This window comes from Lagopus muta, chromosome 2 (assembly GCF_023343835.1).
Source record: "Lagopus muta isolate bLagMut1 chromosome 2, bLagMut1 primary, whole genome shotgun sequence".
Lineage (NCBI taxonomy): Eukaryota > Metazoa > Chordata > Aves > Galliformes > Phasianidae > Lagopus > Lagopus muta.
Window position 1 is genome coordinate 86364265 of NC_064434.1, and position 25568 is coordinate 86389832.

The window sequence follows — 25568 nt, forward strand, 5'->3', positions numbered from 1 at the left end:
CTGCAACTTAATTTATCAGCATTTAGCAGCTGTATTTTCAAAGTATTAAGCCATACCTTCTTTATTTTGCATCTCTTTTGAAAACTATACCTCTAAAGTAGTAATTTTGCTAGATGACATCCTGAAATAATTCATACAACATCAGCAACAGGCAAAGAGAGATCAGAGGCAGAAGAAATATTGATGGTAAAGCCACGCTATGTAGGGAAGTGACATCAGGAAGTTTGTAAGAAAATTTGGGATTCTATGACTACCACTTCACTTATCCATACATCTGTTGAAACATATCTTAAACTACCACTGAAAACATCACTTTTCAATCTGATTATGGGTCAAATAATCAACTATAATTGAACTATGCTCAAACTGAAAGGCAAAATATATAAATACTTCAGCATTCTTCAATGTTTTTGATTAGGAAAATACTGTTCAAACTGACATCAACTAAACTTCAATAGTCCAGCATTTCTGCAAATCTAATCTTATGTTTTAGTTTAGTATCCAGAATTGACTCCAGCTTCTATTGGGAATCCAGCAGTCAAAGTTACATTCCCCATGCAGTCTTTTCTGAAATACATGAACCCCAGTAAGCAAAGAGGCCCAGGAAATTTAAGCTCTCTCCACCTTCCCCTTCATACATACATTCAAACACAGCTAAACAGAAGTCCCTTCCCCAAAATGAATGAGAAGTAATGGAGTTGCTATAAACACTGATTCAGTTTTCTTTCTTGCTTGTTTTAGTTTACCTTTGTTTTGTTTTTCATTTTTAAAAGACTGAATCCTTTTGGAAGTCACTGGGATACTGAAACAGGTAAGTATTGCAGCCATTCATCAGATAAGAAAACTAATATATTAGTATTTGAAAGCGTATATATAAACAATACATTCCATCTTTTAGAAGGCTGTTTTACAATGATGCCAGTCAATGACCACCTCCTCATAAAGTTATTTGTACGCTTATCTATTGACAAGTAAGCATATAATGACATGCTCAGACTTTTGAAGTTGGATCTACAATATCTTCATGCATGCCCTGCTTTAAATAAATCTTTTAATCTTCTAAAAAGAAAATATTATTTTCTTTTAGTAAATTAAGATGACAAAGTTACACAGTTCACCCATGGGAGGAAAAAAACAGGCATGTTTTGTCATCCAAAGTTTGTCCTATGCGTGAAGTTTGAGTTTTCTTTTTAAATGAGAAATGATAATGTCAGTTAAAAATAAATAAATCCATTCCTGCAAAATAAATAAATAAATAAATAAATAATAATAATAAAAAATTCTTAGTCTCCTGGAATCTACCAGTGAATTCATATCAAAATGGATTAACTCCCAATCTGACAGCTTACACAGAGACACCGCAACAGCTGAATCATCTTTTCCTCTAAGGTTTGAAGGCTGAAGAAACACAAATTCACAATTAGCCAAATCCACAGTGTTTTGGATATTTTTATCCTTCTAAAACAAAATTACTTTTTCCACAAGCCACTGCAAATATGTGTAGATCAGAAAAAAAAAAAAAAAAGGGTCTCTAATGCCACCCAATCTTTGGTTTGTGGGCAACTTTTGCTTCTGAATCTTAATAATTGATGGATTCTTACTGCTTACTGAAGATATCAAGAGGACTGCATCACTTACTACACTTCAGGGATTAAGCAGTGTGAAAAAACAAAGATAGTAACAGACTGAAATCCTGTCTTAATAATAGTAGAAGACTGATCTACTAATTCAACTGAAGCAAGGATTTGACAGAATCACAACATTTGGAAGGCACAACTGGAAACCACCTAGTCCAAAACCCTCCACTAAAGCAACCTACAACAGGTTGCACAGGAGTGTCCAGGTGGGTCTTGAATATTTCAAGAGGAGACTCCATAGCCCCTCTCAACAGCTTGGCTGGAGCTCTGTGACCCTCAGTTTTTCTTCATATTCAAATGGAACTCCCTTTGTTTCAGTTTGTGCTCATTGATCTTCATCCTGAAAAGAGCCTGATCTCATCCACTTGACTCCCACGCTTTACATATTAATAAGCATAGATAAGATCACTTCTGTCTTCTCCATAATGAACAGCCTCAGGTCTCTCAGTCTTCCCTCATAAGGGAGATGCTCCAGTCCCTTAATCATCTTTGTGGCCCTCCACTGGACTCTCTATAGAAGATCTGTTTTGAACCAAAAGCCCAGAACTGGACACAGTGCTCCAGTTGTGGCCTCACCAAGGCAGGGGGGAAGATCACCTTTCACGACCTGCTGACCGAGCTCTATTTAATGCACCCCAGGACACCATTGGCCTGCTTGGCCACAAGGGCACACTGCTGACTCATGGTCAACAGGTCCTTTTCTGTAGAGCTCCTCTCCAACAGGTGACCCCCCTAACCTGTAGTTACGCATGCAGCTATTCCTTCCTAGCTGTAGGATTCTGCGCTTGCCATCATTGGACCTCATATGATTCCTCTCAAAGATAAGCTCCAGAATTTAGTAACTTTTTTTTTTTTTTAAATCAGATTCCTAAATGTTAAATTTCCATTAAAAACAAACAAACAAACAAAAAAATAAACATCACTTTAGATGTATTATTTATTGCTCCTGAATTAGTCTCTATTGTTAATAATTTTTCCTGCTATATCCTGCTACTTAAAAGCTTTCTATTTGGAAGACAATGGCAACACATCCTAGAAGCCCTCACAATTCAGTCAACCACTTCAAACCACATTGATGCTTTCTGATTTCTTCATTAAGTATATTAGGATTGTGGCTTTCTTAATCCTCTGAGAAACACTCTTCTTGAGCATAAAAACATCTATATAATATTTCCATTTTTGAGAAAGGCATATCTTATAGCAAGAAAAGCAATGTATAATATTCTTGCCATTGCCTTGTTCCTAAATGTCTGTACTCTTTATAAACAAATCTAGAATAGTCCTCCCATAGCTTATTTTTTGTTATCAAAATAAGTACTATTACACATGAGCTTCTAAACTGCATCTAACCTCCTGTTTGCCAGAAATTGATTAATTCTTCTTTTATATAGTTCACTAAATAAAGTCTGAAGAAATAATACCTAATACCTGTTTTGTACATGAGACAGGTATAGTATACAAAAAAGTCCATCCCCAACAGAGAACACTCTATTTAAACTTAAAAATCTATGTATCCGGGTAATCACAATTATTTTGAGTTAAGTTACAGTATTGTTGCAAAATCATCTTTTTTTTTTTAATTAATGAAAGAATGTATAAATATTATTTTTAAGAATGTTGGTATATCTAGATGTTTTTCAGGTAGCTTTTTCTTTTGTTGGTGACCAATGTAGAATGCACATTTCACTGAAGAAAATTTAAAATTTACCAAGCAAACATACTGTAATTCAAAATACAGACAGCTGCTCATGCGTCAACATCCAAACTAAATAAATATTGTATTTTCAATTCCGTTTTAACAAAACAAAGGTCCTATGTAGTAAAAGACTAAAGCACACATACATCTTGTTCAGTTCTGCTAAAGAACAATGAATCAATATAAGCTACTATTTTAAATTTTAAAATATGTAATCAAAACGGCGCACATTATATAAGCAGAGTCTATTAAGAGGGAGAAAAAGAATACAGTTTTCACTTATTCTGTGACTATGTCGTTGTTCTACAAAGTGAGTTGGACCTCAATTTTTTTTTTCCATGAGGCCTGCAAGAAAGATCTAACTGGACAGTACAATTTCTTAAAAAAAAAAACATGAATGTGTAAATTGTTAACATCTTTTCAAGAGCTATTCAAGCAGCATTCCTTGTTTCTTTATAATACCTACTGATATTCATAGATATTTTAAGACAATTTTCCAAGACCTACTACTTTACTTTCTCAGCTTCAATACTGACAAGTTTAATTCAGAATGCTAACATAAATAGTACTACATGATAAGGATATTTTTTTTAGCTATACAAGGAGCAAATATTTACCTTCTGCAAGCATGTCAGGCACATCTGCTTGATATCTGGGCCCCACTCTGATTTCTCCTTTGTCTGCCAAAAGCGTTTTCAGTGATGGATCATACACCAATGAATAAAAAAAAGTATCCTAAAAAAGAAGATACATTTGCAATAACATAATGAATTTCAGAATTAGCGCTGTAGATCTACCTCACCTTCCATGTGAAAATAATTAAAGTAACCCCTCTCATGCGCTTTTACAGACTACAGGTTTGGCAGAAGACTAAAAATTTTGAAACATTAATCATTTTAAAGAACGCAGATCTTTCACGTGAATACTTTTACATGGTTAATCAAAGCTTTTCTCATTGCTAGAAGTTATTTCAGAATAGAGCAGCAAGGAAAGGATCAATACTCATAAAACATACCAACGGATTAAAAAAAAAAAAAAAAAAAAAAAAGAGAGCTGTTACTCATTTTCTGAACTTAATGTTTCCTTTCCTAAATATTTTACGATACTGACTTTTCATACATTAGTCTCAAACAGCACAAGAAAACTGAGGTTAAGCTGGAAAGGGCTTACACAAACACAGAGTTGACATATCTTGTACACTCATCTGTAGTAAATGTTAGGTGTTGCTCTCAAAAACATTCTACAGATTACCAGTGGTTTTTGGTGTAGAAATATGAAAATTAAAAAATGCTAATTCCAACCAAAAAAACCACTGTCTTAATATTACATTAAGATTTCCAAATAAAAATATATTTATTTTTAAAGGTATTTTGCATTACAAAACTAGCTTCAAGGCTTATCTTTCAAATTCATGGATAATTTGTTTCCTTTCTAGTAAAGCTAATTCCCTTCTACCAGAAAGGAAAGGAGATGTTTTGCTTACAGTAGTTCAAACTACTAAAAATTAAACCACTATGCTACGCTACCCTCTGGAAGAGCATCCCATCTTTCATCCCATTGACTTTACAACACAATATTTTGTCTCTGGAAGACTTGTCTTTCTATAACACCTCAAGACAGAAAAATAATAACTGCACAAAAATTAGAGAACAATAAGAACAAAACCAGAAAAATACCACATTGTGAATTTCCCTCTAAGTGAAAGTCAACATATTTTTAGTTTTTTAAGATACCATGTGAATTACTTTGAGTTAACTATTTTTTAAGAAACCTGTAACGTGCCATTTCAGTTCTTGTTCCAAAGCACTTTCAAAATCAGTGTTCTCAACATTTTTCTAACATAACATCCAATAAAGCAATTGTTCGCCCACTTACTGAAAACAAAGGCATAAAGCAATCAAACAAAGCGAAACAGAATAAACATAAAACTATTCCCAATGTTTATGCAAATAGAAATCACAAACATTACCTCTTTCTCCAGATACGACAACACAGATTCTGTCTCATTCAGAAGTGCAACGCTGCATTTTCCCCTATAAATACATAAGAAATAACTGTTACTTTTGTAAAGTTAATTGTTTTTGTTGTCAAAAAGCCCTGCAAATTTATTTTTAGTTTAACTTTATTATAAAGCAATGCAAGCAGATATGGATGAAAAATGTTGTGTGCTGATTCCTCTTGCTAGCATAGGCTTTTTTTTTTTTTTTTTTTTTTTTTTTTTAATACTACCATTTTCAATTCTATTATTTCTTTGTAACAATCCACTACTTCCTGCATTTCAGGTACCTAACTCTTACTTAACTTCTATCAATTTGGGCAGTATTTACCATGAGGTCCTAGTGGTCTAGGACATAGAACAGGACTGTCTACACAAATCCATTGTATCTGCAACAGATTAGCACACAAATAAACACTAGAAAGGACAAATTACTTTAGGGATCTCTGGGATTTAAAGATGTAAAGACTCAAAGATACTATAGCAAAAATCCCTCATTTATTTCAGAGAATGTTTTCTCTTAAACTCAACTGCAGATATTACATGCCAATTGTTAACTGCAGAAAAAAAAAAAACCCACAAAAAAAACCCATCAAAAACATAGCTAATGTCTCTTTCATTACTGCTGGAATAGAAACAGAGTTAAAACATTCATTAATATATAAGCTCTTGAATTTCTCTTAGTCTCAGTATTTGTCAAGAGAAACACAATTCCGAAGAGAAATGTTGGAAAAATTAGACTGAAAAACCTGAGCACAACACACAACAGTAAGTGAGAAGATTCCTGCAATAAGAAACGAGGAGAACATCTCTATTATCAATTATGTATTTGAAGGTTTTTTGGAGCTTTTGACCTTGATAATTCCAGAACACTAATATCTAAAGATTAATTCTATGCTATACCATGAAGACAGTTCACTACCTTTTTTTTTTTTTTTTTTTTTTAGTATTAAACCTGAATAGTTTACCTTCCCAGTTTACTTCTGTTCAGTTCAGTTCACTCCAGACTACCCTTATTTAACTCCAATTATGGCAGAGGCTTTCCTTCACTGCCACTGTGGCTGAAAGGGCATAGTATTGACTGACCTTATACCATATTGCTGGAAGTTTAAAAAGCTTTGTTTTATTTCATTAAGAGAGAAGATTAATTTCCACAGCACATCTCCCAGCTGAGTGAATTTCTATTTGATATTAAATTTCTTCGTGCAGCATTTTAACCATCTAATGGCTGGAATCATAATTAGTATTTTATGTGCTTCTAAGATTTTTCACATGTATGAATTATAGCCTAAAAATAAAAAAATAAAAAAAATACAAGGCTAACTGCTAAAATGAAAAAAAAAAAAAAAAAAAAAGAAGCGCTTAGAAACAGGTAATCTGATCAACTATAAGGAACACCACAATAAAAAGAATCTGTATTATAGTTGCCAGCTTCCATGATCCATAAATGTGATATTCTTACTATAAGTATATAGAATCAAAAGGCATAAAATCCTATCATTTCTTTATCTGTTCATTCTCTCTCCCTTTCCCCCCCATGTCCCAACTAGAGGAAGATCCTCTCAGCCTACTATAAATGGTCATTTTGATTGAAACAATGCACTTAGCTCAGTAAATTGTCACAAACCTATCAATCACGTATACTTAGGAAATAACTCAGTGCAGACTTAAGATGATGCAATCCTAAATATTCTTTTAACCACCATTGTACTCTTCACCTCTTCTTCCAATACTAATAATCAAAAAGCCCTTTGTGAAAATTAATGTGGTTTAAACCACATTGCAACCAGACTGGTCTCAGTGACTGGATAAAGAGAAACATTACTGCCATTTGTAAGAAGGGATGAAACACTGCATCCAAGCCTAGGGACCCCAAAACAAGACAGCTGCTGGAGCAGGTCCAGTGGAGGGCAACAAAAAAGACCAAGTGCTGGAGCACCTCTCCTATGAAGAAAGGCAGAGGGAGCTGGGCTTGTTCAGCACGCAAAAGTCAGAGCTCTGGGGAGAGCTCACTGCAGCCTTCTAGTACTTAAAGGCAGCTCGTTATCAGGAGGGAGACAAGAATTTTTATGTCATCTGATAGTGGTAGGATAGGGGAAATGCTTTTCAAATAAAAGAGGGGAGATTTAAATTAGAGGTTGTGGGGGAATTTTCACCTAAAGCATTGTGAGGTGCTGGAATAGGTTGTCCAGAGAAGTTACAGATGCTCAGAGAAGTTACAACCACCTCCAAGGATGACACGTCCAAGGTCAGGTCAGATGGGGCCCTGGGCAAGCTGGACTAGTGTCTGACTTACTGGTTGGCAAACTTGAAGGGAAGCTGGAACTAGATGACCTTTAAAGATCCACTGAAACCTTCTGATTATCATTCAGTTGTAATTCTGATTTGAGCTATATTCCTCTATCATGCTGCATCCCTGACTTCACTGTTCTCAATAGTAAAAATTACTGGTAAATAGCATCAGAAGGAATCAAAGATGTTGCTATAACATTCCTGGTTTTGACTTTGTCTATTTACGCTCTAAAAAATTGTTATTATTTCCCAGGGAATTGGGCAAAATTGATCTTGTATGAATGTTGAGTAGATCTTTCTGATACCTCAACAATGTACAAATTACAGCAAACAAAGTTAGCATTTATGTCTTCACTTACAATTTAATTTTGATAAAATTGCCACTTCAGAATCCGTTCTACTCTCAGAGGTACTTAAATGTACTTAAACTGATAAAAGATAAAAAGTTGCTCCATTTAGCTGACAATACCAACATAACTTGCCAGAGTATTAAATCAGTAAACAAACAAACAAGCAAGCAGGTTATTTACAGATCTTTCAATAAAAGGAAATAACAAAGCTTACCTGGGTATATGCTCATGGTATTATCAGCCTCTGTTACATAAACCAGTCAGGATTCAATTACTTCTCCTGTCCTAGAAAGCTCAGCTGTAACTCGTTTTTTTCTTTAAACCAGTAACCATGTGAAAGTTGTTTACGCACATTACACCTTCATTCATTGCTACCTTAGAAGTTTTTCCCAGTTGTTAAATCTTTTGTTGCATCTTTCAGCTAACTCCACCACTATCTGACAATTCTCAGCCATATACACACATCAGTTAAAGGATGCCTAACAATCTCCTCCTTTTTTCATGCCTACCACCTACTTGAGTTATTTCAACAAAGCCATTCTGGTACAACACAGAATTGAAATCCAAGCACATTTCACACTAACTCAAAAAATACTGTTTTAGAGGAAAAACAAAAACCAAACCAAACCAAACCAAAGCAACACACTTTAATGATTTTGGAGAAAATAAATTCTTCAGTAGGCCAAACAGTGAGCCTCAGTCTTAAAACCAACCTGCTAACAATTTACAACTAAAACAGCAAATAAACACAGGGAAACTAGTTTATAAATAAATGGAAAGACATACTAGCCATCTTGGTATGCAGCAGTCCCAAGAAAGTGAACAAAAAGATATTTCCTTTCTTTTTTCAGGGAGTTACTCTGCTTATTTGCACTGTCCCTGTAATCACCCCTTAAGATTTTTCTTAAAGTAATCAATATTGTACATATATTTTATACAATTCCTCAACAAAAAATAATGATGAAAACCAGATCTTAAAAGTACCAGAATTAATCAAAATCAACAGCTATTTTTATCATTTGAAGTTCTTATTTTGGCCCAGTCCATCCTTTTAAAACAATAGAAACCTCTACAATTTCTGCTCTGTCACTCTTGCAGGCTATTTCGTCACCTGTTTTCACTAGATCAGTAAGACAGACCATGAGATGTAAGCCTTCTTTTAATAATTATCTGTTCGGACAGGAAATATACTAGCAAAAATTACAGACATAAATTACAAAAGAAATGCAATACTTCAACGTCTGTTAAGCAGCACAAGCCACAGAAGTGGAAAAGGGCCTGATGGCTAAAGTATTACGTCCCACAAATTTCCTGTTGTAATGTAGTTGTATCTTGGGTAAGACTGGCACAGAGTATGAACTTTCAGAACTCACTGTTCTGGGTTCCCACCAAGTCAATGGAACTTGCATTGCATTAGTCATGCTGATGCTATTTGAAGAAGAAAGGTAATATGTGCAGTGGTGACCCCACAGACTTTGAAATTCTGCTCTTAACAATTACTCATCGCCTTCCTGAATTTGACAAGATAACATTGGGTAATTCCATGCAGGTAAACCAATTGTCTCTTGATCTCGATCAAAAAATGCTGATCTTAGTAGAAATTTGAAATACGAAACTTTGCCACTAGTTGGATAGTAAGAACAAAGTAACTGCAAAGAATATTAGGAAATGTTATGCTTATAAGGAAAATCTGATTTGATTTTAACATATGCTGCTGTTTCAATGACAACTAGAAATTAAACAGAAGATAAAGTGAAAAACTGAGAGGGGCTGTAAGGTTTTAAGCAAAACGAGACCACAAGAGCAACCCTTCTCCAATGGGTCATAAAGGAAAAAAAGGGGAAAAAGGGCACAGAAAGTAAAGGATGAGACAGCTACCTTAAATGAACAAGGTATTTCCTGAATTATCTGAAATGTTTTTTGAAGATTTCCAAACAACTACTTTGAGCCAAGTCATGACCGCTTACAAGAAGTCTAGATTGCAATGATTATTGCCAAATCACATACTAGGAGCTGCAGAGTTTTAGGACCTTGCTCTAATTACATAAAATTGATTCCCCACTTGTGGGAAGCAAACATCAAGTACACTTGCATATTTTGCTTTTAAGTGCAGCTCAGGGAGCACAGAACGATACTGACAGACACAAGTACATAGCAACTTCCAAGCTCTCCAAATTGCATAGATATTTACAAATGGAGTGCAAGATACTGCACTCCACGAAAATACGTTGAGTAACATAAAAGCATTGTTGCAGTAACTAAAAGCTGTAACAGACTCCCCAGCTAGAGTTTGGGTTTTTGTGGGTTTTTTTTTGTTTGTTTGTTTTTTAATATTCACAATATATAGAAGATAGATTCTGACAGAAGAGAGATCTGCACTCATTGATTCCTCTTGGGCAGAGTTTAACTCCAGTCATTTTCTGAACTCTCTCAAAGACAAGGGGGAAAAAAAGTCTCACTTGATAAATAAATAATACTGAGACTCATTTTTCCAACAAAACAATAAAAACTGCCCAGATAGTACAAGATCACACGTATGATACACATCTGTTGCCAAAAATGTAGATTTACCTGTTTAACAAAGAATTGATAAAGTATAACTGAAAAATGAAGGTACAGCCAACTGACTTATGTACATCTAAATGAGCCAGTAAGTGCCTGGCATCTGAACACATGCACAGATCACATGTATGATCCAGAGTTTTTATGCTAAGCTTGACTGTCAATCTGAAAGTTCAAGGTTTTAATCTTAATTCAAATTGAATTCCTGATTTTGAGAGCTTCAAATTGATGCTATTTATAGGTTAAGTCTGTCCTCGAATGATTGTGCACAGCTGACACTAATTCAACAAAACTTGACAAAACTCCACAAAGTAATTTATAGACAATGTTCAAATTACCTATGGTTACCTATATGGTTAAATATTCCTGAATTCCAACTTTTAATGACAACCCAATCAGAAGAAAAAACATTTCCATGTGAAAAACCTCATTTTTAAAAGACAAATATGAAGACTTTCAATTCAGTACCAAATTATATAGTTTGTATACACAAACAATTACATAATTTGCAGAAGAGCCGAAGCATTCAGCAACATTACAATAAAAACTTACTGAACAGTTGTAGAAGATGTTAAGATAAAAAAATCTACACCTATGAAAGTGTGCATGTGGGTGGCTGGCAACCCTGCCCATGGCAGTGGTGGTGGAACTAGATGACCTTTAAAGTCCCTTCCAACCCAAGTCATCCTACAGTTCTACGAAATTATAATTTAAGACAGGATTTACAATAATACCACCCCATCTTAAATCACTGATTGCATTTTGAGTTCTGTTGCTAAGAAGGGTTTCCAGTAAGAGAATATATATGGAATAGAAAGAACAATGCCAAGAACAAGATCCAGATCATAATATGGAAACAATTTCTTGAACTAGGCATAAGGCACGGCAGAACTGTGTTTTCTTATCTAGTTAATAATACATATAGTACAAATAACACAATAACACATATACTTCATACAGATTATAGTAGGGAACTCAAGTCATTACTCTTTTTTCCTCAGGGATTAATTCAGTCTAAAAAGGAAAATAAATTACTTTTTAAACAGAGAAACAGCAATACACATGTATCTAAGAAAGCCATAGGAGGCTGGTTAGGAACAATTTTTCAGCATGACATTACAGGGTCACCTAGCCCAGAAACAACACTCATTGCTCCTGAACTATATAAGCTTTGCACTACAGGAAAAATTGCAACTTGGCAACTATGTCGCTGTGGGAAAACCTATAATTTTCTTACGTTTAACTGACAGTCTTCTACCAATACTTTTTTCTTATACTCTGTTATTAGTATTAGCTATTGACCACAACTGAGAACAAGACAAAAGTACAATCTAGACCAGAATCTTTCCATTGTAAGAATTCTCCAAATTCTACTGCCAAAGGAAAAAAAAAAAAATTAGACAACAACACAACAAAACTAACAGGCATCAGACATGCTGCAAAAGCTACCCTGCTCTAAATAAACTTAATCCAGGAAGGAAGAACTCCTAAGCAATCCAAATGACCAATCACATGCCTATTCAAAGTAGATTCACTCATTGTATCTAGTTGTCTGACTTACATTAGAAAATAAAAAAGATTGAAAGTTCTTGTAAATTATCTAAACTTCGCAGCTTATGTATTCGTACCCATTTGTCTGCTGAAAGCTTCTTGTTTGCTGAGAACAACAACATCCTAAGATAATACCACCAATTCCTAGCATGCCATACCGTAAAAAGTCACAATGCTACTGTAAAATGACCTGTCCCATCCTACCAATTACCTGTCTTTGAGCTTCTGACTATTTGGTGCGTTCTACGCAAAGGAATTGTGAGAAAGAAAAAAAAAGCATTATTTTATACCTGCATAGTTTAAAGTAGTAATACTAGGGTGAGGTCTGGCAAGACCATAAGGAAGAAAAGTTCAGTATAGTGAAAGTTGTATGATTCATTATGCATCAAAGTTAAGGCAAGTAAGAGTTTATTTAAAAGAAAATCCAAAAACTAACCTCAAACCTGAAACATAGGCTTGATAGCTACAAGTAAAACTTAGCTAGTAGCAAGCAAAGAAAATGAAATGGTAAAGTGAACCCTGATGGCTAAATAAGTTTTTACACACATTATATGAAGCATTAAATTCAAAAGCAAGCACAAATAATCCAAGTAACTAATGTAGTCTTTTACAAGAATTGCCTACTAGCTCTTAAAACCTCAATGAAAAGTGAAAATACAAAGATGAAGATAACAAGTGCATCTTCCCAAAGAGATTTTTTTTTTTTGTGAATTGTTGTACAAATAGCTGGCAGATCCTTTTCACCACATGCTGAGTTGCATGATGCACTTCATAACATCAACCAACAATCTCACCGTGATGACAACTTTTAAATAATTTTTTCCCTCTGCCTTATCATGACTTTCCAAAATGCTATATTTAGTAATTCTTAAATCTCTGCAAATCAAAGCTAAAATACACAGCACTTTGGCTCAACTCAGTCCCTTGCTGGGACCTGACACTGCTTAGATGAACTATCTGCACCATGAATTATGCATGCATTCACTATGTGATGTGTATACATACCCAATGAAGGAAAGGGCTCAGTGAATCCACGGCAGTATGACACCATTGTAAAATTTGGAGATTACAGGGCATGGCAAAACTGCATTTGTAATAAGCAAGAATTGGGAAGGAAGGAGGTAATTTATCACTGGAAGAGTGTTACTAATCTTACCTATTTGAGGAAGGAGAGGAAGGAGTAGTTTCACTTGTAATTTGTCAGGTAGCAACAAAGCTAACAAGCCCTATAAACCCAAATGAGAACATCTTGACACTGTCCTTCACTGCATACCATCATTTCAGAAGTTAGTGCAATTATAATTCTTCAACACATTCCACCACATCAGCACTGAGGCTACAAGACAACACTGCCACATCTGTTTTGTTCTGCGTGAAGCCGTGAGTTGGAATCAATTATCCTTTTTGTTCCCTTCTTATTCAAGATATTTTATGATTCTTGTATCTGTCTTTGCATATTTTCTAAATTTGTTGGGGTTTTTTTTGAGCTACAATGTATACCACTTCCTAAAGTTACTAAAATGGCAGTGACCATCACCTAACATAAAACACAAACAAGATTAACATTAGGAAAAAAATTGTTTATATCAAAATGAATTATATTTAAAGAAAGTTACACATAATGTGTGTTGCAAAATACAAAGTACAGGAATATAGAATGAAACTGTATTACAAGTTTTTAAAAGCAAACAAATCACATCAGAATTATTCAACACAGCTTTACAGATCATACAACTTCAGAAATATTTGTACAACAAAGAAATTTAATCTGCTATAAATTTAAATCACATTAATTATAAAGTGGTATCACCAAGTATGCAAAAAAGACATTGCTGTGTTTTTAATTATGACTTAGAATAAATTAGTCATGGGTGGGTTTCTTCAGAGGGAAGGATGGAAGGGAAACAATGTCATCTTCTCTGCCAGTTGGGTTAAAGTTAAAATGATTTTATTGCCTTAAATTACACACAGAGAGAATTGTTTTTTTTTTTTCTTTGCTGAAGATGCCAGTAAAAGTTCAAGATCTGTAGTTACCAAGAGCAACTGCATATAATTCAGCCTCCTCTATCACTTTTAGCTCTCTCCTCTTCCCTCTGAAGTGATTGAACTTGCCTTCTTACCCTTGACAGAATTTATCTCCTTTCTCCATTCTATTCTATCAAACTATTTATTCTCTTGTAAAACCATAGATTGTGACAACTAACCAAAGTCCACAGGATAGAGCTACTGAGACTTTTAGTGCGTGTGTCTTTCCATATGGAGAATATTGGTTTGGTGGACTACTGACAGCAACAAATATCCTTTGCTGTGACTTCAGCAAAGCCTACAGCATGTCCTATATTGGCTTTTAACCAGACCAGTAACATACAGGGTAGATAAGCAGACAATAAGGTTGGAAGAAAAACTAGCTGGCCCATCAGGCTAAAAAGGTTGTAATGAGTGGTTCAAAGTCCAACCAGCAGCTGATTACTGGTGGCTCCTCCCAGGTGCTAATACAAAGGCCAGCAGTTTCACATCTTAAGAGTAATCATTCACACACTCTTAAAGAAACAGATCCTACTACCGTCTTCAACTACCTAATGAAGAAATAAATAAGAGAGACAGGCTATTTTCAGGGAAGCACAGTGACAGAACAAGAAGCAATGGACAGGAAGTTCCAAAAGTGGTGGTCCCAATTAGACATCAGGAAAGACTGAAACAGACATTCAGAGAGACTTTGCAATCTCCATCCTTAGGTACATTCAAAACTCAACCAGACAAAGCCACAAACAACCTGATCCTGCTTTCAGCAGGAGTCCAGACTAGATGACCTTAGAGATGTCTCTTCAAAAGCATAGTATTCCACAGCTCTAAAACCTTTTTCTGAAATACTATTGGGAAAAAGGTGCAAGAGCAAGAGCGCTGCCTTCACAGTATCTCAATCCTCACTCTATAGGAAAAGATCACAAAATTTACATAAACGATCAAGAAGAGTGGAGTTTGTGAATGTTCAGAAGTTAACATGCTCTATAAGAACTATTTTGTAGGAGAGGTATTTGTTAAAAATTCATTAAACAACATACAACTTGTTCCAGGACGCATCTGGTAAAGGTCTTATTAGCAAATGACAGTATAGCACTACAGCATTTAAATGTTCTGAAGAGCTATTCAAGTCATGCCACTGTATTTGCCTACTGTGCAATGCTGCATGTACCATGAATTCATGTGCTTTTATGGACTCATTGTGAAGTGTGTACTGAAGAATCTCTTCTTCCTCCCTGAGTTGTGAGGTAAGAAGACATTTACAACACTGCTTCTCTATAATCTTCTCTCTGGATAGAGAATACCTTATTTCAATATTTAAATGTCAAAGTAAGCGAAAGAAACTGTGCAGGACTACTATCTCTATGCTGTATTGAGGAAAGCAGAGATTTGACATCTAAATGACTTTCTCCAAGTCAGAGAACAAGTGGATGAATCAAGCACAGGAAATTAATGAAACACACCCAACTTCCAGTTTTTATTTTGGCAGCAAGAAAGATAAGAAGCCTCATTTGAGAAAGAGAAAGTACATACGGACATACAAATATTCTCTCTTACTGAAGCATATAACTACTTTTTTTTTTTTTCTAGCTGAAGAAAACGGTTTCAAATGGCTGAGGGGAGGTGGATGTACTGAGAAACTAAAAATTCCTTCAGAATGCAAACTTGTATGAATTCCTGTTTTACACTTACCACACTCCTCTTCCATTATGCTCCTGGTTACTCTCTTCTACTTCCAGATACATTCCCCTCTTCCACTCCCACCTCTCCCCCCAAAAAAACTGTTCGACTCCGAAATAAAAAGTGACTTGAGCACTTATAATATTTACAGAAAGACATTCAAAACTTTTTTTTTTTTTTTTTAAGCTTCTTACAGTAGCACCGCGGTAATCTAAAAAATACTTGAAGTGCTTCTGCAACATTTAGCCAAACTCAATCATTACTTCTTCCCATTTACTAAAGTAAGCTGAGGTAATTTTATTTTTAAGTGTGTGCAGATCTGACCACTGAGTCACCGTTCCTTTCTAAACCCATCTGTGGTTTCCCTGGGCAAACAAAATGGCCATATTTCCTTTGGACAGCAGAAGAATCAAGAATACACCTCCAAAGTAGGCATAGTCTGACTTCGTACAACATGATCACCTGATGTTTCAATTTGTAAGCTGGAGCTCTATCTATGACTCTGTCCCTTTCAAGGCTCAAATGCAAAGAGACAAAAGGCAATAGTGAGGGTGGTACCAAATCAATTCATGGCTCTACCTGGCACAACTCAGCTGTACACAATCACTCCCTTTTGTAAGATAAAGGCTGAAGTGTTCAAATGGCTGGGCTACTGGCAGGCAATCCAGCTCAACAGAATACAGATAAGCAATATTTAATTCTTACCTGATGTGAGTTGCCGGAAGAGACTCATACTGACGAGAAAGGAAGAGCTCTCTGTGTTTCAGCTGATGTTTCTGTTTATCAGTCAAGTCAACCTCAATTGTAGTTTCAGACTCTTCTTCAACTTCTTCTGCAGAGAAGCAGAGCATAGGTCGAAATTAACTCTGTTACATAATACACTTACAGCCATTTCACTTGACATTTCCCCCACCCCTTAGCAACTTCCCTTAGTATTTAAAAGAAAAGATGAGTTCAACAAGACTAGTTTACGTAAGTTGACAGAATATTAAGTATTTTTAATTCCATACCTTCTACTCATACCCTTTACAAGTTCCTCTCCTACTGTACTATGCACTGATGTCTTTCATACAGCCGTAAGAACAATCCTAACAAAATTGCTCATTCTTTGTTCACCTTCTTCCACCTTTTTTTCCTCTAGGTATGCTTCTTCCTTGCTTACCAGTACATTCTGCTACTGATACCCATATTACTACAACTTTTACAAGGGTCCTGGGGAAAAGCATTTTATGAAACAGAAATTTACTAAATGCAACAGATTGGCAAATCACAGTCTGGGAAAACTGCCTTCCATTATGTTAACCTTAATGGAGACTAACAGCAAATATAATTGATTTGCATATTTACACAAGATTTGAAAATATTCCTCTTTCAAGCAATACAGCACTATTTTGTCTAGAGGAAGACAGTATCTAAAAATAATAAAGTCTTACGATATATTTTTGAGGGATTTTTGCAGTTGAAATCTGTCTTTTATAGTTGTTCTAATCTGAAGTTGTCCAATATTACACTAAATATGATAAAACCAAAGGGGAAAAAAAAACCTCCTTTGAAAGTTTTAAACAATCTGTAATATGCTAACACAGAGGAAGAATTAAAAGCAGACACTAGAAAGTGTCCCACATAGAGTTAAAAAGCAATGTTCACAGCGGTTGCTAATATACTATATGGACGAACACACCCTCCAAAATGCTGTCTTGGGAGCTTCAAGGCTGAAATATGCCTTCTGAGAAGGACATGCAGAACTCCTACTCTAACTTCCCAGAAAGGACATAGTCTTAGAAATGCAGCATGCAAAAAACACAGACATTTTAATAACTTCTCAAAAGATTCAGCATTTTTCTACTTGCAGTATTATCCATCAGCTGCAAAATCAAATGTATTAAGATAGTATGTGTAGGGAAATTAATGAAACCTCAGACTTAGCTTTATGAAATACTAGCTACCTAAGAACAAATCACCTCACTTGCTCTTCAGAAGAAACACCTTCTCGAACAACCTACCTCAAAACAAAGCCTGCCTATATCCTCATAGCAACCTGGTTCTATCCAAATGCAACTCTACTATAGAACTTTTTGTTTGTTTGTTTGTTTAAATCGTGACTTCCTGTAGCTCATTTCACTTCTTCCCACAACAGTGATAAAATAGCATGATCTCATAACCAATTCTTCAAATTGAGTTCCATCCACCATAAATCCATTTGGCTTGTAGGGTCCCATTCACCATCCCTGTTTTGGCATGCACTGTAGGAACAGTTTCAGCAAAAACAAAGCCTGACAGTCTCACCTAACAGATCTACAAGTGCAACTCATATCAGTTCTCTAAACTCAGTTCAAAGTTTTTATAATATCTGCCACACTGACTATAAATAAAGCTTAAAAATCCTGTGTAAATGTAAAGCATTATTAAATAAAGCAAGTAAATAAAGAAAAATATAGGTAATAATGTGAAAAGGTTTATGTTTCAAGCAAAAAAATATCTCTAATTGCTTTCTATAATAAATGCCTATTGTTGGCTGTATTTGTATTTCAAAGTTCAAGCACCAATATTCCTTAAAATATCCAGGTGTGCCAATGGTTTTTGGGGGGGGATTATGGGTGTTTGTTTTTTTTTTCCCCCTCCATTGTTGGTTCTTCATTTGTTTATGTCAGTACATGCACAGCTTGTAATATTTTAGAGGTCCAAAGTTCTCATTTGACTATTTACTTCCTCTCCTTCTTAAAAGATATCAAAAAGCACAAAGTAATCCAGTATTATAACCATCTGAAAACTAATGACAATAAACAGTCCATCAGAAAGCAATTCAGACTTTTAAATACAGGCATCCAGGGCCATTTTAGATTCACATATCCAAAACATCTCACAACATGCATGGTACAAAACACAGGAGAATGAATGCCAATTTGAAGTGGCAGCACAAAGCCAGAAATGATATCAAAGAGAGTTTAAAGTTGCTTTTTAGATACCTATGCTGAAGTAACATAATAGCTCCCTTAAAGAGAAACTTTAAGAAATAAAATTGTGTTTATTGTACTCATGCTACATAAGGATAGACTGTGTTGATCCAAGAGCCTGTAGCTGAAATAAGATCTTAGATGCAGCTTTTAAAATATTCCGAGCCCAAACATGAAAAAAAATAAGTTATGCAGAGTTTCATTTTTTATCTTACTCGTTAAAATCTGAGACACTCCAAAAGCAGGACAAATAGCAGCCAGACACTCTAGACACTGCATAGTTCCACCTCTTACTACAGCGTAATTTATCACCATGATAATTTTACAAATCTCTTGTAATAGTAATAAAAAAGTGAACACTGAACAGCAGAGTGAGAAAACTTAAACAATACACTTTATAGCAACACAAAGTATTCTGCAACTGAACCTTTAGGTAGTTGCCTTCAAAGCAGGGTTTTTTTTAATTTGTTTGTTCTCGCACGGATCAGCTCCGAATGTCTATTAGAAGAAAGTTGGTAAAGACATTTCAGAACTTTTAAAGCTTTCTTCATCTTTCTGTCTTGTGTTTGCAGTGCATCTGAAACTTTATTTACCATCCAAAGAGGAGTTATTCTCGTCAAGAAGAGTGAAATGGAAGGTACCTACAGGAAATCATGAAGTGGCACTAAAGTTGAGCATACCTTCAGTGCTAAGGAAGAGAGCTGAAGAAGGCTCAAAGTGAACAAACATTTTAATGGAAAATGATGACAATGACATACACAGGCCTCATCATTCCAAGAGAAAAATGAGTTGTTTTCTCTCTGAAGCTGTTCAGCTGAAAAAAATTATATATATGTATACATACATAGTCTTAGGTATGACTACAAAGACCAATACAGTCAGATCTTGAAAACGACATAACCCCCTTCAGTTCTTGGGCTAAACTGAAGTACTGTTTTACAGTTCTTTATCTGGTCTACAAGAAACAATCACTTAAAAGAAAAATCTTTAAGAGCAAGAGTAGAGATATCTAGTGAACTTTTAAGGTTCTGGGACTATTTATTATACATGGGCTTCCTAATACTCAACTGTAAATATTTACTTTGATGCTGTACACTAGAGTCGTCTGGTGACACTCTCCCTGACAGTGGTACAGACGTGCCCTCCCCTCTTCCTATCTGACATTAACTAAGACTGAAGTGACTCAAATAATCAATGTATTCTCTGTAGTCAATGTATAAACTCTGAAGAATCTCTAATCACAGAATCATAGGGTTTGGAAAGGACCTTTGAAGATCATCTAGTCCAAAGCTCGGGATCCTCATACATTTTTCATTTGCTCAACTTAAATATATTTGCTTCTCCACTGCTCTACTTAAATAAAATAAAATGTGAACAGTTTTTTTTTTTCTTCTTCTATTTAACTTACGCGATACACCATTAGAAAACAGTGTTCTTGATAAACTTCAGAAGACACTTTTCCATGCCACCTAATCTCTGTAGGTGTCTTTGTTTATAATTAATGTGCTGACTCAAGCTTGACACGAAGAAGAACCGCTTGTTTTTACACTAAAATCAAACCAAATTGAGGGCAAGCCTCTAGAAACACAACAAACATTTAATATAAAATGGCTTAAAAATAATGACCTAAAATTCTGAAACATACCTAAGAAGGTTTAAATGCAAGTCAAAATGTTCCATGGTTAAAAATCTACTTGAAAATGTTACTTTCATCTAACCTATTACTCCTTCTAACCTAAGATAAAACATGTCCACCATACACTCCACTTGTCTACTGCAACAGAAAATAAGACGTGAGATTGAACACTGGAGGTTATCATCAGGAGCAAGTCTTTAGTTGTAAGAGGAAGAAGTTGTTCTTTTGCCAGAAAACCGCTGTTCGTTTCAGCTAGAGATTAACTGGACCACAGAACCATGGGAACACAAATAATTCAGGCTGGCAGGGCTTCAGGACATTTCCAGTGCAAACTTCTCCACAAAGTAGGCACAGACTGTGAGGTCAGCCAGGATACTCAGCAGAGACCACAAAGCCTCTTTGGCAACCTGCTCATGGTATAAAAGCTTTTCCTTGTACTGAATCTGAACCGCTCCTTTTTCAATTTAGTTACTGCAAAGAACCCAACTTCATCTTCCCTATAACCTCCTTACACATACTAGCAAGGCACATCTTCTCCAGGTGGAAGAAGCTCAATTTCCTTAATCTCTCCTGCCACGGAAAGTGTTCCAGTCTCCTCTCCATCATTGTGGCAGCCTCCGCTGAAATTCCTCCAATAGATCACTAACTTCCCTGTGCCAGCAACCTAAAATTGGGTGCACTGGACTGCCGAGTTATCACAGGGGATAGCCATTTCTAGCCACTTCCCTCCAACTCCTGCTGTGTGCCTGGCAATACAGACTAGAGAACTGGTATGCCTCCTGTATTGCAAGCGCCTGGTTTCTGCAGTCACTTCCAGGGCCTCTCCTGCAGAGCTGCTACCTCCAGCCCTTCCATCTCCATCCTGTATTGCAATCAGAGACTCTTCCTTCCCATGAGCCAGACTTGGCGTTAACAATCAGTTTAAGCAATTTAATAGTGTTATAACAGCTTCACCATGTTTAACACACTTCTTAAATTGTATTAGATCAGCATAAAATTCAGTTCAAAGAGTGCCATTCAGCCTGACAGCGTCTAAACTTCTGTGATTTCCTATACATCTTTTTCTCTGAGCATAGACTGTACTATATGCAAGGTGTAAGTAAAGCGAAATCTATATACATGCTAGGTATCACCACTATATTTTAAAACCTATAGATAAAGGGCTAAGAATGCTGAGCAGCAGCAAGTTTACTGCATATATCAGATGGCAGTGTGTAAGTCAAGCTTAGCCAGTTGCAGCAAAAGCATCAAGCATGCATTTGGCATTTGGACATTGCAATAGAAAGGAATTATAAATACAGATTTGAGAGAATAGAGAGTAGATCTGTTTGCTGTCAACATAAATACAAAAGGCAAACATTAAGACTACCTTTATGAACAAGACTATTCCTACCGTGAATGAAGTGCTCTCTTAAATGAGCAGTTGGCCAATTCACTCAGTCTGCATGAGGTTTCTTGCTGCATGCTGTGCTGTACTAACTTGGTTGTGATATTTAGTCCCCTAGTGCTGCAGTGAAGCAGCTTAATCAACTTTGGGAGCTAGAAGGTGCATGGTTATACAGTCAGTTCGACTGAGAAAGTGTTTACCAAAGCTGAATTAAATCAGCTCTACTTACACCATGCCTGTTAGTACAGCCCTCAGACTGTATGTGACATCTACTTGGTATTTGCTGCTACTGTCAGATAGGATTAGAAGTCTGAAGCACAACTCGTATGGACTGTGAGTCATTTTGATAGTATACTACTACCTCGTGTGAGCATCCTAGCAATTTAGCAGGTAGGAAAAAAAAGTTAAAAAAACTGGTTGGTTGTGCTTGCAAGAAGCAGGTGTACTTTTCATTCCTGCTGGATAGCACAGATACATAAACTCACTGCCTGTATGGGTTTTTTCATTTTTCTTACACAATGAACCAAGTGATCCTCCCACACAACGATATCATCACTTTTCTAAAGGAGGTCAGAAATAATTGCATTCCACAACCATTAAGAACTAGGATGTCAGGATGCCACACCTACTCCCCAACAGAAAAAATATTTCTAAAACCAAGGACAAGGTTGTTTCAATATTTCTAAGTGGTACGCTATATAGTAACTACAGTAGCAATTCCCAGGATTACAGTCACACAACTTGTAACTATTTCATGCTTATCTTAAGCCTGTAGCATTATGAAAACCATGGCTATTCTCATTAGTAGAAAACTCCCCATTCCAAAACTTGATGGAGATTTTTGAGAGCCGCAACCTTGTCGGTGAAACACAGAGAAGGATTACCTTTACAAGTAGCATGAATCAGAAGTGATACATGAAGAAATATATAATGATAAGTTAAATGCTACATGAATAAACGTAGGAGTAAGCATGCTATGGTTTAACAGCACTATTCGGTGATGCAAAATAGTTTATGACAACACCTCAAAAAAGAAGGGTTTCAAAGAAGCATGAAAACAGTAACATGCAGGCAGTGATGAAATAGAGCTGGCAATACTGTATCAAAAACCTAAAGGTAGACTTTTTAATTCCCTCCCCTCGACCTGGTTTCTGTTTTATTTATTCAAATAGTAACTGCTTCAAGAGAAGAAAATATGCTGTTACAGAAATCAAAAAGTGTTTTGTCACGAGTACACCTTTATAAACTGCAGCAACCTGTTGCAGCATGTGCAGGCAACAGTCCTGCACAGCACGTTCCCTTTAGCAGTTCCTTAGAAAACAGCATACTCAAAATTGTGCCGTGGACAAAGCTACGAGTGTTATGGTTAATATTTCCAATGTCATCAGGCTCATTGGCTGAATCAGAGGCCAATTAGTAAATATTCTGAAGTGTAAATACATCTAGGCCTAGTCAGGAAGGCAAGTGAAAAGTTTTTGTTCTACCTTCACATCCAGGCTGGCAAACTACCCACAGAGCAGAACTGCATGCAGGCAATTTGACACTGTTCAAGAAAAACAAAAATACGAATCTAGCATCTGGCTCAACCAGATCATCTTTTCAACCCAATCATTTCTTCAGAGCGGCACAAACATACAAATCTTTTGGTACCAAAGTAGTCATGGGACACGTAAGAAATCTTCACCTTCACGACTAATTATTAGATATTGAGTGGGAGAAATCTGTATCTTCCATTTCCATGAGACTGATCCTATTAGCAATTTTTCCCACCAGTTAGATCTTAACTTTTCTACACAAACCACCTGCTCATAAGACCGTTTCAGATGGCCTTTCCTTTAGAAACAGCTAAAGTATGTCTGACTGAACCAGTTACCAAGTGGTATAATTGCCTCTCCTTAATAAAATGCAGAGTAAATATTTAAAAAACACGTATCACATAGAGTACTAGTAGCATCAAAAACCTTTAAGTGTTCCTTAAGAACCAACCCAGAGTCTGCATTTAAGATCTACACAAGTGTTTTCTTTTATCATGTTAGGATAATAAGCACAGAGTTTCAGAGATTTAAACTGTTTTTCTAACAGCTGATTTATATCCGCAGTAGCAGGTATAAACAGCTTTTCAAAATTTGTTGGCAAAGGAAAGGCACAGATTGTAGAAGCACTTTCCTCCCCCTACTCAGGATGGCATATGATTCTGCTTATAAAACACAAATTATTTATCTTCTACACTGCCTCCTTCCAGAAGGGCTGAATTTTTGTTTGACTTTTCAGGGAGGAAAGAAAGAATAGCAAAAAGTAAATATAAAATAAAGGAAAGAAAAGGATTTGTATATCTAGTTCCTGAGCAAAGTTAATTAAGACATATTAAAGTTTTGTGTTGAGGAATTTAAAACTACAATAATATTACCCAAGGTAACGTCCACTCTATGCCAACACTGTAAGAAAACTTTTGTTTATAGATTTGATGAGATGAGCAGGAAGAGAAGTTCATTCACCTTGATAGCCTTAGTCTTGAAAATTAATTTTTTTCCATCTTCAGCCATGTTAGAGCTTTATCTTCTTGGGTTTGTTCTTCCCTTGATGAATGTACGGAGATCTTAAGATTCTAATTACTGAGAACTGTATATATGAACTGGGAAATGTATAAAGAAATAAAATATATGACTAAAAAAACCCCCCAAAAAACAATAAAACTTTTAGTTGTGATGCCAGTTGTGTGAGGAAATCAGTGCAGAAATAAACATCTATCGTATTAGCTAGTCAAATCTTCTATATACGTGGCATGTTGTTGTTTTTTTTTGTTTTTTTTTTTTATAAACTGAAATAAAAGGTCAAAAAATATGAAGTCTTTCTACTACTCATAGCATTTTGTTTTGCACACAACACACTCAAATACCATGTTTGCTATAGCACCAAGTAAAAATATCAAAAATAATCATTTCTACTCTTCATACATGTTGAATATTCAGTATTTTGATCCTTGACTTTGTTTCTTATTTAAAAAGAAAAAGAAGCCTGAAAACAGAAGAGGGAAAAGTGCTGCGGAAATATATGAAGTTAGTCACCCCTTGAAGGCAAAAATGCAGAAGCTGTCCATTTGTCATAGCCCTTTTTCTTTATGATATTTGGCCTCTTGAAGCCTTACAAAGAACAATAGCATCAGTATTTTAATCTTGAAGGCAGCAACAAAGGACCTAGCCCAAAGGAACTGTCACACAGCACAGAGACACAGTGACCTGTAGGACCAGACCACAGATCACCAACCCTGCCAACACTGCATTTCTGCACTGATTTAAGCCAAAACAAGGGTGCACTTTTAATACAGGAAGCTGCAAAAAGTCACCATCTTCAGCATTGTACATTCTTCACAATCCCTAATGGAAACAAGAACTGAAATGAAAATTTAAGTCCATCACTTGGCACACCAAAATGGGAAGACAGCTAACTTAGTTTTTGATAGATGCTTAACCTGCTGTACGGGTAGAAAAACACATGTATTTACATAACCTCCGGATGTATGCATACATAGCACTTTATGTATCATGGCCCATCAACTATGCAATCTGTACCAAGATGATAAATCTGCAAACAAGTTTTGGATTCAGACAGCCTGCGACAGCCGAAATGAACTACTCAGCTCTCTGAAGTCTTTTAAGAATTTCATAACGTAAAACAGGCTTTTACTGGTAAAACTGCACTTTTCACCAGTCAAACTTGTTTTGCTCATGGGTGTGATACATTCCATGTTAGAATAAAACATCTCTCTGCCAGGATCCTCACAGAAGCACTTGTGTAGCACATATAA

The 25568-nt window shown here is 35.8% G+C and overlaps 1 protein-coding gene across 5 annotated transcripts in view; it reads right to left on the reverse strand.

Moving 5' to 3' along the window:
- The window catches only part of MTA3 (metastasis associated 1 family member 3), a 132788-nt gene that overhangs the window by 94229 nt on the left and 12991 nt on the right, over positions 1 to 25568 (reverse strand). For 4 of the 5 annotated variants that reach the window (XM_048934806.1, XM_048934804.1, XM_048934805.1 and 1 more), the window contains exons 4-6: positions 16492 to 16618; positions 5303 to 5366; positions 3951 to 4068 (exon numbers count right to left, since the gene is read on the reverse strand). In XM_048934806.1, the coding sequence (XP_048790763.1) occupies positions 3951 to 4068; positions 5303 to 5366; positions 16492 to 16618 (309 nt within the window). Of the gene's footprint in view, positions 1 to 3950; positions 4069 to 5302; positions 5367 to 8185; positions 8248 to 16491; positions 16619 to 25568 lie in introns of those variants that run through there. The other variant, XM_048934808.1, reaches the window with a different exon arrangement.